The sequence below is a fragment of the Narcine bancroftii genome, chromosome 4 (assembly GCF_036971445.1).
Source record: "Narcine bancroftii isolate sNarBan1 chromosome 4, sNarBan1.hap1, whole genome shotgun sequence".
NCBI classification, from domain to species: Eukaryota; Metazoa; Chordata; class Chondrichthyes; order Torpediniformes; family Narcinidae; genus Narcine; species Narcine bancroftii.
This window is the reverse complement of record NC_091472.1, coordinates 135,480,214-135,494,828: the sequence shown is the minus strand read 5'-3', so window position 1 is coordinate 135,494,828 and position 14,615 is coordinate 135,480,214. Positions and strand designations below refer to the sequence as shown.

General features: G+C 41.1%; 1 protein-coding gene across 4 annotated transcripts in view; it reads right to left on the bottom strand.

Annotated features, from left to right (window-relative positions):
- The window catches only part of LOC138761186 (E3 ubiquitin-protein ligase DTX1-like), a 298,252-nt gene extending 284,564 nt beyond the window's left edge, over positions 1-13,688 (bottom strand). Inside the window, exons 1-2 of one of the 4 annotated variants that reach the window (XM_069932912.1) lie at positions 13,270-13,688; positions 12,163-12,361 (exon numbers count right to left, since the gene is read on the bottom strand). In XM_069932912.1, the coding sequence (XP_069789013.1) occupies positions 12,163-12,361; positions 13,270-13,491 (421 nt within the window). In that variant the 5' untranslated portion in view covers positions 13,492-13,688. The other 3 variants (XM_069932911.1, XM_069932916.1, XM_069932913.1) reach the window with 3 other exon arrangements.
- Between the last annotated feature and the right edge of the window lie 927 nt (positions 13,689-14,615).

Below are 14,615 nucleotides of genomic sequence, written 5' to 3'. Positions count from 1 at the left end.
TCACTCCTTATCCATCACCTGGATGTCCTGATTGTCCCATGGCCTGAATGTCTCTCTCAGCCCAGTGGGAGTACCTTCATGAAAAAAGACTGTGGTAGTTCAAGGTAGCTCACTTCTACCTTTCAAAGACAGTTAACAATGGACAATAAAACATGGACTTCCTAGCAAAGCTGAATGAAATATCTTTTGTTATTCATGGGATCATAGCAGTTATCTAGACTTTAAAGCAGTCTTGTAAGGGATTAAGTATAGCAGAGTATCATGAAAGTGAAATAAAAATTAGCTGCTTGAAATCTGACATTAGTAGGAAAATAGGTGGCAACCTGCTGAATGAATGCAGTATTTTTTCTTTTCATTACAGTAGTATATAATAACAATGGAGGTTGATTATGGAAAAACAGATAAAATAACTTCAAAAAGTTCAAGATTATTCTAGAAATATTGTTGACAAATGATTGAGACAACATGAAAGCAGTTCAACATAACTGGTAAACTTAACGATAAGCAACCACACCATAATAATTAAAACCACAAAATGTAACAGATATAACACAAAGCTTGAATGAATACCTCCATCAAACATTATTACAGACTAGCCCAATGATTTTGAATCTGTCCTCAGTACTACAGTAAAACTGATATTCTCCAATCCCATTGAAATTCCAATGTTCAACATCTGCCTTACCAGGTGCTATTTCCTGAACTTGCTCTACAGTGTATTCACAGATATCTTCAGCATCTCACTCCAGCAGGGCATGGTACCCACCTGTTTCAACCAGGTGTCAATTCTACTGGTGCCCAAGAAGAGTGTGGTAACCTGCCTAATTGACTATCAACCAGTGGCATTCACATCAGTCATTGAGTGTTTTTGAAAGGCTGGTGTTGAAGCAAATCAGCTCCTGTCTGTGCAACGTCATGAATCTGTTCCAAATCGCCTATTGTAGCAACAGGTGGATGCCATCTCACCAGCTCTACACAAAGCCCTGGAATAGCTGGACAGCAAAGACGATGTCAGGATGCTCTTTATCGACTATAATTCAGCATTTAACACTATTATCCCCTCAAATTTGATCAGTAAACTAAGACCTGGGACTCAACACCCCACTGTGTAATTGGATCCTGGATTTCTTCACATTCAGCCACCAGTGAGGATTGGTAAGAGCATCTCCTCCACAATCTCCATCAGTACCAGAGCACCACAGGGCTGTGTTCTTAGCCCGCTGCTCTACTCACTATACACCTGCCTCAGTGCAACACCACCACCATCTACAAATTCACTGATGATACCCCAATATAGTGGGATGTACTAAAAAGGAGCAATGAGTCAGAGATTGAAAACATGGCTGAATGGTGCACCAACAACAACCTCACACTCAATGTCACCAAAACCAAGGAGCTGAATGTTGACTTTCAGGAAAGAAAAACCAGAGGGATACAATCCAATGATCACTGGGGGAATCAGAGGTGGAGAGGGTGTGAAAATTTAAGTTCTTGGGAATTACTGTCTCGGAAGATCTTTCCATGTTAAATTTGTCCAGGAACAAAATGGCACCTCTGCCAGAGCCACTGTAATGGCAACACTGCTGCTGGTGAAAGCCCAGTTAACTGTCATCAGCTCCACACTGGCTTTGAATGGCCACTAAGGGAGCTGACGGCAATTTTATTTAAAATCCTGCAACAGCGAGGTCTGTGCCCAAGATGGCAGCACCTCTGATCGGCAGCAGACTCCACGAAAGTGAAAGACAAGCACAGGGTACCAGAATATGGGAAGATGACCCTCCCCAATCAGAGAAGGAGAAGTAGAGGAGACAACCCATGTGATGGTGACCATGGCAGCGGACCAGTAAGGGGGCTAAAAGACCCATGCAATCGGTGGGCTGCTGTCAACTCAAGGTGAGGAACCCACGGAGGCTGTGGACTGCTGGAGACTTCTGTCGGGTGACTCGCACTGGGCAGTGGACTGCTGGAGACTGGCTCGAAACTGGCTGAAGGGGTACCAGGTACCAGAACCGGGTGCGAGGTGAGCTCTATTTTGTTTCTCTTTTCTCTAATTGAAAGAGGCGCTTCAGGCAGTTTCTGCCAATGGCAAATTTGTCTGCCTCACGGCAGGCAAAAGCAATTTCATGGAATATGACACTGTTTTATTGCAGGATAGTAAATTGTATCTTGTGACATCATGAAGAAAACAAGTCAATGCCTCTACTTCCTCAGGAGTTTGCAGAGATTTGGTAAGACATCAGAAACACTGGCAAAGTTCTACAGATGTGTGATGGAAAGTGTGCAGACCGGCCACATTATAGCCTGGTATGGGGACACCATTACCCCTAAATGTAAAGCGCTGCAAAAGATAGTGGACACAGCCCGGGACACCCCATCATCGAGAACATCTACAAGGAACGCTGCCAAGAGAGAACAGCAACAATCATCAAAGATCTACACCACCCAGCACATGCTCTGTTCTTACTGCTGCCATCAAGAAAGAAGTATCGGTGCCACAAGACTCACACCACCAGGTTCAGGAACAGCTGCTACCTTCAAACTCCTCAACAACAAACTCAATCAGGGACTTATTTAAGGAGTCTTACTTTTGCACTTCATTCATTTTTTTTTTAAATCGCTATATTACACAGCTTGTTTACATTTCTTTATTGGTTTCCATATGCATGCTGAGTCAGTTTTTATTGCACTGCCAATGAGTGGTAATTCTGCCTCGTCCACGGGAAATGCAGTCTTAGGGTTGGTTGTATGTGATGCCATGTCAGTTAATGCACTCTGAAATCTGAAATCACCAGCATCTCATTCCTGTGCTCCCTTTAAATTCACCATTAAGTTTCTTGTGCAATTGCACAACACATTAAAAAAAAGTACTGTAAATTAAAAGTGTGTTGGGGATGAAAAGAAATGGTCTGGAACATCTGCCAATGCAGCAGCGAAGTCACCAGATTTTCAGAGGTTGTGCAAGCCGACCCTGGGTTACCAAAGTCTAACTTATGGATACCCTGACATATGAGCAAGCTGCAATAATATTATTAAAATGAAGATTCCCAAGTTCATACATGCATTCAATCCTATGAATACCAGAAGTAGCTTCCACTTTTATTAATTGTTCTTTCTTAAATGATTCATATACCATTCATTATAATATTGTGGAGGGATGGTTACCATATTGTGTGATTTTTTTTTGGTATGTTTTTCAACGGATTACACAAAGGATTTGGAGTTATTTATCAACTCTATATGAAATGTGTAGCATCAGCACATGAAACATGTAGTACATGGATTTACGCTTTACAAGAACTACTCGCTGCTTTTCAACTAACCCTGACAACATTACAAACTAATTTTTCCTGTGACTTTATCTCGTGCCTGTTTGAGATTGTGCAACTATGATATAAATAGTCTAATATCTATGTAAACAAAGCAAAGAAAGCTCTATTATTAGAATGCCACTGTTATTTATTTTGCAATTTCTTAGTTAAAAAAAAAGATGTGAACTTTGAAAAGTGTAAGACTAATTAATATGTCCATGCTCTAAATTGAAGGTATTTCCATCTTACCTTAATCATTCAATTGATAAGAGGGATTACCAAAACAAGAACACTTTAATTCAGTAAAAACACAATTCTGGTGAAACTCTACTGGTCAAACAGTATATTTAATGTAAAAAAGAAAGTTTCAGATTTGAGCCTTTCATCATAGGGTTCAAGCCTGAAACATTGGTATGTATCATTATCTTTGTTACATAAAGGACACTCTTTGATCACTGAGTTTCTCCAGCATTGTGTTTTTATTTCAACCACGATGTCTGCAGACTGTCATGTTTTACTTCAAGAACACTTTCATTTTCATTAAACATAGGCTATATGGCAGCCTGATATTTTAAGCTTCTGAATGATGACCAAAGGTCAGTATCAAAGATTAAGGGAAAAACTTCTTTTACATAAAGAAAAATAGTTAATCAAATGTATCTTAATAATTATTTAGGAGTTCCAAACAAATAAGATAAATGGTCGTAAAAGAATACAATTTAATTTGAGAAATATTAGGCAAACAGTTCTCACATGAAAACTTTTCTGGGAACTAGCAAGTTATGCCAAATGTACTTTTTTTTTCCTGAACTGCTTAATCCCTACACTCAACCCTTTCCCAATATCTAAAAAAGTTGTACACCAGAGGAATTTATTGAAAGTACATCACATGTGAACAAATAGAAGATAAAAAGGGTCAATTTAACCACAAATTATTACCATGGTGTATCTGTATGAAATGAAGCAAGGAAAAGTCTGCATTCTTCCAATAAAAGATGCATCAGAAAACTGAATACATCTTCCTGCTCTAGTTGGCTAAAAATTATGGTTTACTGAAGAAGATTATGAATTTACGACAAGAAGTGTTAGTATTTGCAGTATTCCTCTGAATTTATAATTAAGACAAAGAATTCTCAAAATTTTATTTGCACTTTGAAGACTAGCTCTCACTGCCAGATGATTTTTTTTTTAAATCTTCTTGTAATTTTGTTCGCAGCATTAAAAAAAATCAGTCTCAGTTCATTAAACATCCTATACATGCCATATATTTAATTCAAAAGCTTCAATCTACATTATTAATTTTATATAGTATAATTTCTGACAAATGCACAGCATTGTCTGCAAATTACAGAACTTCAGATGTTGAAGCAAAGGTGAGAGAAAGAACCTGGGGTTAGTCACAGTACCAATAAAACAACAGCCAACACTATGTTTGCAATACAGCCATACTGGTCAGCAATCTACGCGGACATTCACAGCCAAGCAGGTTACTCTCATCCATGCCTCAGTATCATTAGATAGATGCAATACCCGAAAATGCTGGAGAAACTCATCAGGACACACAGCATCCACAGGAAGTAAAAGGTAACCAACGTTCCAACTCCTCCCCCACATTTTTATTCAGATATCTACTTGTTTTTCCAGATTCCTGATGAAGTGCTCAGGCCCAAAATGTTGGTTCCTTTTCCTTCCAGTGCTGAGTTTCTCTAGCACTTTTGTGTATTGCACTTGACCCGGCATATGGAGATTTTCATTTAACATCATTAGATTTATGTTATTATTCAGTACCACTCCATTAATGAATGCCATGCATTAAATCCTAAAAACTGTACACTAACAAGGAGAGATGCTATAATCCTGCCAATAAACATTGAAATACATCTACAGTTCTGGGGTTCAGCAGAGCCCCAACCATGCAGCAGAACTTAAAACTACTTGAGCACTTGGGATCTAGATTTTTTAAAAAGCATCTTCTTCCAGTGCAACAATTCGACCTACAAACAACCAACTCCTGTTGAATTCATCGTTGCAGTTACAAAAGCCACGACAGCTATTTTGGTCATGGGCAATGTATTCTGTTTTCATTTGGGTGGACAATTCATTACCTTCAATTAAAAAGGCACAATGCTGAAAAATCCACATCTAGAAGATTTAATTTAGAATTAAAGTCATACTTTTAGACCATGGGTGTGGGTTTCTTAGTTCATTTGAATTTAGTTCCCAGATTATAAGCCTAAAAGGCATGAACAAAACGTTGGACTTGATGCCCATGCAAGATACTAATGTTCAACTAGCAGTGTTTGCTTCTTTCAACATCAAGACAAATCAATCCAGAATCAGAATTTATTGTCACGAAATCAGTTGTTCATCCTTCCTTTATTTCCACAAAAAGGACCCCATTATCTACAGACTGTAACTCTTGGCAAGTATTAATAGTTAAAAGAATTCCTCATAAATTTCATATCTTATTACACAGAAAGTTAACTTATGGCATCAACATTAAGTGACTCCCTGATGGAGCTAGTTATAGTCATCCTTGGTCCCAGACTAATATGCTTTTAAACACAGCCACTTCATTCTGGGATATTTGTGGCTTTTATACACTATGTAAAAAGCACCGACACGGAATTAAGGGGGAAGGGGGGTGTCATTCCAGTCCTGGCTTTTTTTCCGGTTTCAGAGGTAGTAACAGCACCAGAATGCCATCTATGTAAAAGGGCAATTCAGCATTCTGGGAACCAACTCGGTAAGGATGTGCATGTGTATCGTATTTTTATTTGTGTATTTACGGACAAAACATGCAAGTAGGACAACAGGAAAAATCTTTTTAATGAAAATAATACTGCTGTCCCATTCTCTCCTGGTGGCCCACAATTATACAGCAAAATTAAAAGGCAGAGTTGATCCGGCTGACACAGAGTCATTCATTAGGGAATACCTGACCAGCAGGCACTTGGGGTTTAGCCCATCTCGGATGTCTCGGCATGCTCCCATAATGCATAAGTCTGAAATGAGATATAGATGAAACAGCTGGAGCTGGGGATGAAATGAGCTGGTGGTGAAATAGTGATGAATCCTCTACTAGACCCACCATTTCATTAAGTGGGTGAAGCACTGATGTGCTGCTGGGAGGAGAATGAGAGATGATTTAATTCATAAGTACATAATTCATAGTTTTGACAGGACAGATGTGGGGTGCTTGTTGGTCTTTCAAAATAGGGCTTGATCATTCATAAATAAGATAAAGAGTAAGTAACAAAGGTTACTGAGTCTGGAACTCTGCAGAAGGAGGGTGTGAATGCTCAGTTACTGAATGTATTCAAGGCAGTCACTGACAGACCTTCAGATATTAAGGAAGAGATCAGTGTTAGGGAGTGGTATTGTGATAAAAGACCAACACCCACGTTGATCCCACTGCCCCACTCTCAGCTGTCCCCAGGTGTCTCTAGTCACCTTGTGCTGTGAGCAAGCTGGACTGGAGGTTTGTCCACAGTTCGAACAGTCTGAAGCCCTCCGCCCGCTTCCCCACCCACATCCCTGACAGCCTGCTACCAGCCCCAATGATAAATAGTGGTGATTAGTAACAGATTACTTAAGGTGGTGTGTGAGTGGAAAGAAAGTGTGAAAAACACTATTTTTATCATACCTAATTGACTCGTTATGTGCACGACTTCATGACACCAAAGGAAATGGGCCAATGACAGTTTTTCTCAAGCAAAATATTTCAGTAACAATTGGGTCTAGAGCAGTGATACACAACCTTTTTCTTCCCCCACTCGCATACCACCTTAAGTAATCCCTTACTAATCACAGAGCACCTATGGCACAGGGATTACTTAAAGAGGGATGCGAGTAGAAAGAAAAAGTTTGAAATCCACTGCTATAGATCAATACTTGCAGTTGATTTTCGCACACTCTTTTATAAATTGTGCGCATGTGTTTTTTTTTCCCGCTATAATTTCCCCACACTTTTAATAACACACAACAATTAATAGAAGAGCAACGTTTGATTGCAAACCCTTGTGTCAAGGCTCATCTCTCTTGAACCTGACACTTCCTGTACACAATAATGACCAGTAAGGAGGCTGGCAGCGGGGCTGCTGGGAGAGTCTTCTGACAACGCACCACCAGCCCCCAACGATAGATAACGGTGAGGTTAGTGAACCAAACACCGACGACGACGGTCACTGTCAGCGTTACTCACCATTATCACCCTAACTTCAACTTCACATACAAGACCGGCGGATTATTTTTGAGCCATTTTTGGGGAAAAAAAGTAGGTCTAGCATACTGTCAAATACAGTGTTATACATGACACTAGATGCTCTTGCCGTTGAGTTACACATCCCACCTCTTTTGCTCCCGGATTGCCATCTTGCTGTGTTAAAAGACACACTGACCTGGCATTATGCCGGCTTTGTTCAGTTCAGTCTAAAAGACCAAAGCCAGGTTAAGGTTGAGTCTTCCTTATGGCAATATCATGGGATTTCTGTGTGTAAAAAACATACAAGACTGCAGACTCTCATGTCATATTCAGTTATTCTCAGCAACATTCTTTGGTTGAGAATGCAAATGGTGAAATGAAACAGTGGGAAGCAAGTCCACAGACTGATGTTTGTGCTCTTACCCACAATTATGATTCTGGCTGTTTAAACTTGTGCATTATTTCCTGCAACCTTTGCTTTTTAAGGGGCCATTTTCAGTTTCTGGTGATGGTCAGAATGACATAGAGGGAAGCAATGGAGCACAAATCTTGTGGGAGTTACTCCAAATATAATCTACAGAATCCAGTTACACATGATTAATTGTTTCAACTCTTCTTCCTATCTCGCATCTTAGAATTAAGTATCTGCTTCTATTTATCTCATTTACAAAGTAGTGTTATAACATTTAGCAACAGTGCCATGCCATTAACTGCATCAATCATTCCCATATTATTTTCATCGTACTTTTGACAAAGATGAGACCAGAATGAGAGAGTTTGTGCTGCATTCGATAAAAGACAACAGTTCCATGCACTGGTCACTGTCACTCTCAGCCCAGTACCAGACTCAACGTTAGGGTTCTCTCGACTTACTCGATGCCTGCCAAGAACCAAATAGCTTTTGAGACTGTTTTGGTTATCACATTGCCGGAGGGGCTCAAGTAGGTCCTGCGTCAGTTTATTCTGATTATTAACAAAGCAAAGCCTGGGAGCAGCAGTCTAGAGTTGGTCCATGGCTGGAGGAATAATTTTACTTTTTTTTAAAACCATTTGGACCTTTCCTCAGCAGACATCAACCCAACCCAACCCCCATTCTTCAACAGGCTTGCAAATTTCTTGTGTTGATGTCTAATTTCACAATGGGAACTTGATTTAAATGACCAAAGCATCTACCTCAGTGATTAAGTTCTCTGCTCAAACTTTACACAAGGCTGCATCCAACCAATATCAGTTTGGAACTCAATTCTGCTCATGTTACATGAAATAAGTGACCAGATCAAGTTGTTGACACTGAAAGTTCACTTTATCTGTTTTGGAGCTGCTTATCTTGAATGCAAGACTATGTTGTCCATTTCTCAATGAAGTAACATTGAACCCTTCAAAAAAATTTCCAACTAGATTTAACAATGGCATGCATTTTGACCTCAAACATGTTTTGTCCAAAAGTTTAACATTCAATTTTAATATGAAGTTTAATATTCAAACCTTTGCTCTATTGGTATGGTCCAACTAACATCATGGGTCAAAAGTTCCCTTATTCCTGGCAAAATCTTGGAATAGATGACATAAAATTTGAAACTAACAAAATCCCAAAAGTGTTCACAGTGTAGTTCAGTCATTTGAACAACATTAAATAACACCCATTTTTAAAAGTGCAGTAATTATGATTACCGCAATGAACATTAAACAGCTTTGTATTCTTCAGAAAAAAAATTGTGCTTTAAATTATGCTGACATATGACCCTAGCAACTAACTTACTTACAGGCATAGTGGAGTGGTTAACACTTCTAGTATGTTGAGCAAATGCCAAACTGAATTCAAGATGAAGCAAGCAGCACTCTATATTTTATTGGACTCAAATCACCAAGCTAACCACATCTTGATTTCCTTGTTTCACCTTATCATACTACAAGATTTAAAAGCAATCTGAATAAATGCAGATGTTAATATTTGCCAAAGATAAATAATTTAATTTCATCTTTTATAACATCCTTTATCATTTTTGAATGGATGGATATCTCAGTTAGATAAACATCAATAATAAATACCATAAATTTATTCTCAAACAAAAAATCAGTCTCAATAAAAGGTCCCAAAAGCAAAATGTTGACTGACCATTATTTCTACCCATGGAGGTTGCTCCAGCTTCGAAGTGTTTGTTCAAGATTCCAGCATCTGGTGCTTTTGAGTTTCACCACAATATCATTATTTCGGTATAAACTTTAGCATAAAGTGAAGCTATACCAACTATTTTTCCTTCAGTGCTAGAAGTGCACTTGGGTAAAGTCATTCCAAGTATTCACTGCTCAGATTATCTTGGATGCTCAAATGTACGTGGTCTTTTAGACCACAATCAGAATCTGGCATTCACAAAGCAGTAATCTTAGTCAACAGAATAGGATTGCAGCCTAGAAAGTTAAGAAAGACCTACAAATAACATGTTAACATGTTGCTTCAACTCATCTTCCTTCCAAAGTGAATATCAAATTTAGACACTTCTTAAATTGCAAGTTGCTAATATTCTTCTACTTGGGGTTCAGTTTTGCTGATGAATCCTGCTAGATAACTATCCAATAATTTGCATTTATTTAATACCCCTAACAAAACATTATTATCCCTTGATTTTTCCCAGCCTTAGTCACAAAAAAACTCAGAGAAATTTGATATTAAGGCTGAATATCAAGCACATGATCAAAATAATACAAAAGGAAGAAAGAGAGATAGTGGGGCAGGGAGGCTGGGGGAGGAAACAATGATCGCTGTGCCTGAATGACTGAAGGCACCCAATCATTAATGGTTGAGGAATTAAATTTTGTGTTATGCAAGGCAGATATTTCAGGGGATTATAAAGCTAGAAGAGGTGGCAGTAGATGGGGATCTAAAAATAAGGATGAGAATTTTTATATCAAGGATTTGCACAACTAGCTGCAATTGAGATGTTGCAGTGTTGTGATAAGCTCCTTCATTGTCTGGAAATAGGTTATATTGTTGAAAGTGAACACAAGCAACTACATGGTATTTTACACTCTGATGTCAGCAAATAGACATCATTAGATCAGTTCGTTACTGGAGCTGCAAGGTTACTTTGCCAGTGTGGCTTCTGAATCTTCTCCCACTTCAGGGGCATCAAGAGAGGACATTGAAATGAGATGTCAGATAAATAAATGGCTTCTCATCACATTTGCAGTTGTTTGCACTCTGGACAAAAATCTACAAATAAAATCAAGACAAGACCCTTTCCATTCATCCTCCTGACACTGCACTATCAGTTTGACATGATCTCATAATCACTCACATTTTATTTAAAAGATAAACCATTTGACTGCATCAGCTTTATAAGAAAAAGGGACTTCACATTTAAAGATTCCACTGTGGTTGTCACAACTAGCGCAGGCAGCTACATGACATTTATTTCAGATTGCAATTTTATTTAGATTTTTCCCCCCTGTATCACAGTTTTAAAAAAGGCAGCTTCTATTTCTGTAATAAATCAACAGCTCCTGCCAAAAATATTCAGAAGTGTTGATATAAATTTGGAAGACTTATTCTCAGCATTGCATATTACATAGGGTATATAATGTTGGTGGATTCATCATATAAACAGTTTCAGATTGAACTACAAATATTTAGTGTCCAAAATCCAAAGAATGCATGGCATTTTATATTTCTGATACTATGCCTGGATCATCCAGAATATAACTAGCATGTCGCCATTCTGCCATGGGAATAATGGTGAATTTTTTTTTAAAAAAAAATTTCAATCCTCTTGGAATCTTTTGACAGCCTATTCACCAACTCTAGGAGGTCAGTCACACATTATCCATCTTTTCCACAGAATTAATCTGCCAATTACTTTACAGAATATTGCAGTGCCTCTGCGCCAGATTTCTAAAGGATGCATTCAGTCCCGGTCACGCTCTAACAGTTAAATGTCTATTTCTATAGACGTTCCCAAAAATCTCCCCCAGATTTCTCGGTCACCCATCGTGTTCCACGTCATTTTAAGAAACGGATCTCTCCAGCGAACGTCTGTCCATAATGATATTCAGCACGCAACACAATTAGACCATTATCTCCTTGTCTATCGAGCCTGCATGAGTTGCACCTCCAGGCAAAACACACTGAAGTGGAAACACATTGACTTCACTGCAGATGTTGGACGTATGACCAGATCCAAATCGATTTCAACCAAGACTCGCATGTGAGCGTTTGGGGAAGGGGCACTTAATTGAAGGGGAGAGGGGGAGGGTTGATGGAATCAAGCTAAACCTGCCATTGGTATTTTGCCGCAATGAAGACATAAATCTCACCCGTACACACATGGAGTGTCGTGTACGGGAAGCTTCCTTGCAACTCGTTATCTCCAGCGTGCCGGGTTTGCTATTGTGCATGGGTACATCTTGCATGTTGGGTGTGAAGCCACATTGAACGTACGCCCAGAGATCGCTCGCATGTTCGTGTTGCATTCAAAACACTCAATCACGATCTCCGAGGATTGCCAAGACACAAAATGATCCAGAATAATAAAACAATACTAGTGTATCTCATCCTGGCCAGGACTGGATGGGGATTCACAGGAAGTGGGTGTGGTTATTTGTGGTGTTTTGGAGAGGGTTGTGGCCACCATGGAAGGCGAAAGTGTCACTTACCTGTGTCCTGTCTGAATTGATGCATGGATTGCAAGTCGATGATATAAGGCGAGAGCTGAGCGTCCGCTTGCCCCAGGACCACGCTGCCCCTGGCATTGGACTTGATGATGTTCTCGATGTGGTGACACACAGTCGCGCTGTAGGGTCTCCAACGGCCGTGCTCGTTCAACCATTCCCACACCACCACCCGAGCAAAATTCTGCGGAGGGAAGCCGAAGCCGTTGGCCGACAGCATCGCTGGGGCGGCGGAGCGAGCCATCCCGCTGCTGCCGCCTCGGTCACTCGGAGCAGGCAGCTTGATCCAGGAGCGGAACGGAGGGTTGGCCGGGGTCTCGCCTCTTCCTCCACTCCCCCCCCCCCCCCCCCTTCCCTCAGGTGCGAAGGCTCCGTGCACAGCACCGCTCCTGGCTCGCTGGTCGGATCACAGGCGCCCACATGCAACCCCAGACCAACACCTCGATCGTGCCGTGCATCTGTCTGACGATCTGCCTGACTGACTGGGAGCCGCATGTGACGCGCCGGGGCGGGACTCCGGTGAAATTGATTGGCAATGTGTGCGCCAGCAGCGAGCGGGGGCTGAATTGAAAATAAACAGACAGAACAAGGCTTGCCGTGTCAAGATACAAGCCCCTCCTGCTTTACAGAAGAAGCGGAGTTAAAAAGCATCTCTCGTGCCATTAAAACCAATAATGCCATTGAGAGCCGTGTGCGAGCGAAGCTTGAGACTGCGGCTGGTTAACCGGGTGCAGTCAGGGGTTGCAGTGTCGACCTTCTCTCCAAAACGGTGGCCACGGGGATCTGATGCCGGGGAGCGCGGCGGACGAACGCATGGGAATCCTGGAGCAGACGACAAAGACAGGGAGGGGCATGCCCACCGGGGAGGGGATTTAAACGAGTCGGGTACCAGTTGTAGCTGGCTTGAGCTGCTTAAAGCCACACTGGCACCTTTTAAAGGGAAAAAAATGTTTTGTCGCTGCAAGCGACACCGGGGTTTTATGGAAGCCGCATGCTGGGATCGTTTGTCATTGGAAATTGGTCTTAATGTTCTCTTATTTTCTCAGCGTCAACCGCGTCTTGCTGCAGATTCCAACATCTCGTGTCATTCACCTTTCTATGCGCCGTCCTGCAATTTCGCCGTGGCCCTTGATCCCGAAGAGGAGGAGCTGCGTAACTTTGCCTTACTTGAGTTCCACCTTGTCTTCCCTCTCGGTAAGTGAGAGCCAGCGAGTTCTCACTCTCTGTCCACACCATGATGCAGCGAGTGACCCTGGTCTTACTGAGTCTGAGCTCCAGGCCACTGTGAGCTTCACACAAGTTTACCTCACTCATGGTCTGCGTGGGCAGAGCCAATACACCGCCAAGCTGGAGTGGCACTTCAAACCCTTCACTGGCCGTTTCTCAGAAACCCACCACGCCTTCATCTATGCGATTGAATCCAATTTCAAACCTCCAGTAAAGGTTCACAGCCAGGATAAATGTCTGGACTTGCATGTCTCTCCGCAGGGAATAAAAATGGAACTCGGGGATGGGGCGGCATCCGTGACGGACATGTATAGTCAACAGTTCTTATTGAGAACATTGATGTCACCATTTTACTCTGTTTCAACACACTGTTTGGAGTATTTCTACACCGGCTGCAATTGGTTGCCTTGCTGCAGTATCAACATAAATCAACCTGATCTTGGAGCTCTCAATTGATAAGACCGTTTTCTCACCAATCTAAATTCCATTGGTGGTACGCATTTTCACCCTGATAATTCATGTCTGTGTGTCCCACTCACCGAATTTGCCAACAGAATTCTTGTTTAAGATTCAAGATTCTATTATTGTCATGTTATAGAAGAGATTCCGGATGAAAATGGAAACAATAAGGGACGCCTGACATCTGTGGCAGGGTCTAATTGCCATAACCAAATCCAGTAAAGTAGCAGATGGCAAAGCTTCTCTCCCAGAGGAACTCAATGCCTTCTATGCCCAAATTGATGATAGAAACAGCAAAGAACCACCCCTCCTCACCCCTATATCCCCCGATGATCCCATCCTGCCATATCTGAGGATGATGTGTGTGCTGCTTTCAGGAGAATGAATCTGAGGAAAACATCCCACCTGGATGAAGTATCCAGCCAAGTATTAAAAATCTGTACTGTCCAACTTAACAAGGTTCTCTTCAATACCTCACTAAAGAAGGGTAAGGTGACTCTACCTGTTTCAAACAGGCTTCAATCATTCTGGTGCCAAAGGAGAGTGTAGTAAGCTACCTTAACCACTATCGACCAGTAGCACTTATATCAAAAGTGATGAAGTGTTTTGAAAGGCTGATGATGAAGCATATCAGCTCCTACATGAGCGGTAACATGGATCCATTTCAGTTCATAGAAATAGGTCCCACACAAAGCCCAGGAACACCTGGACAGCAAAGATAATACGTCAGAATGCTCTACAGTTAAACATTT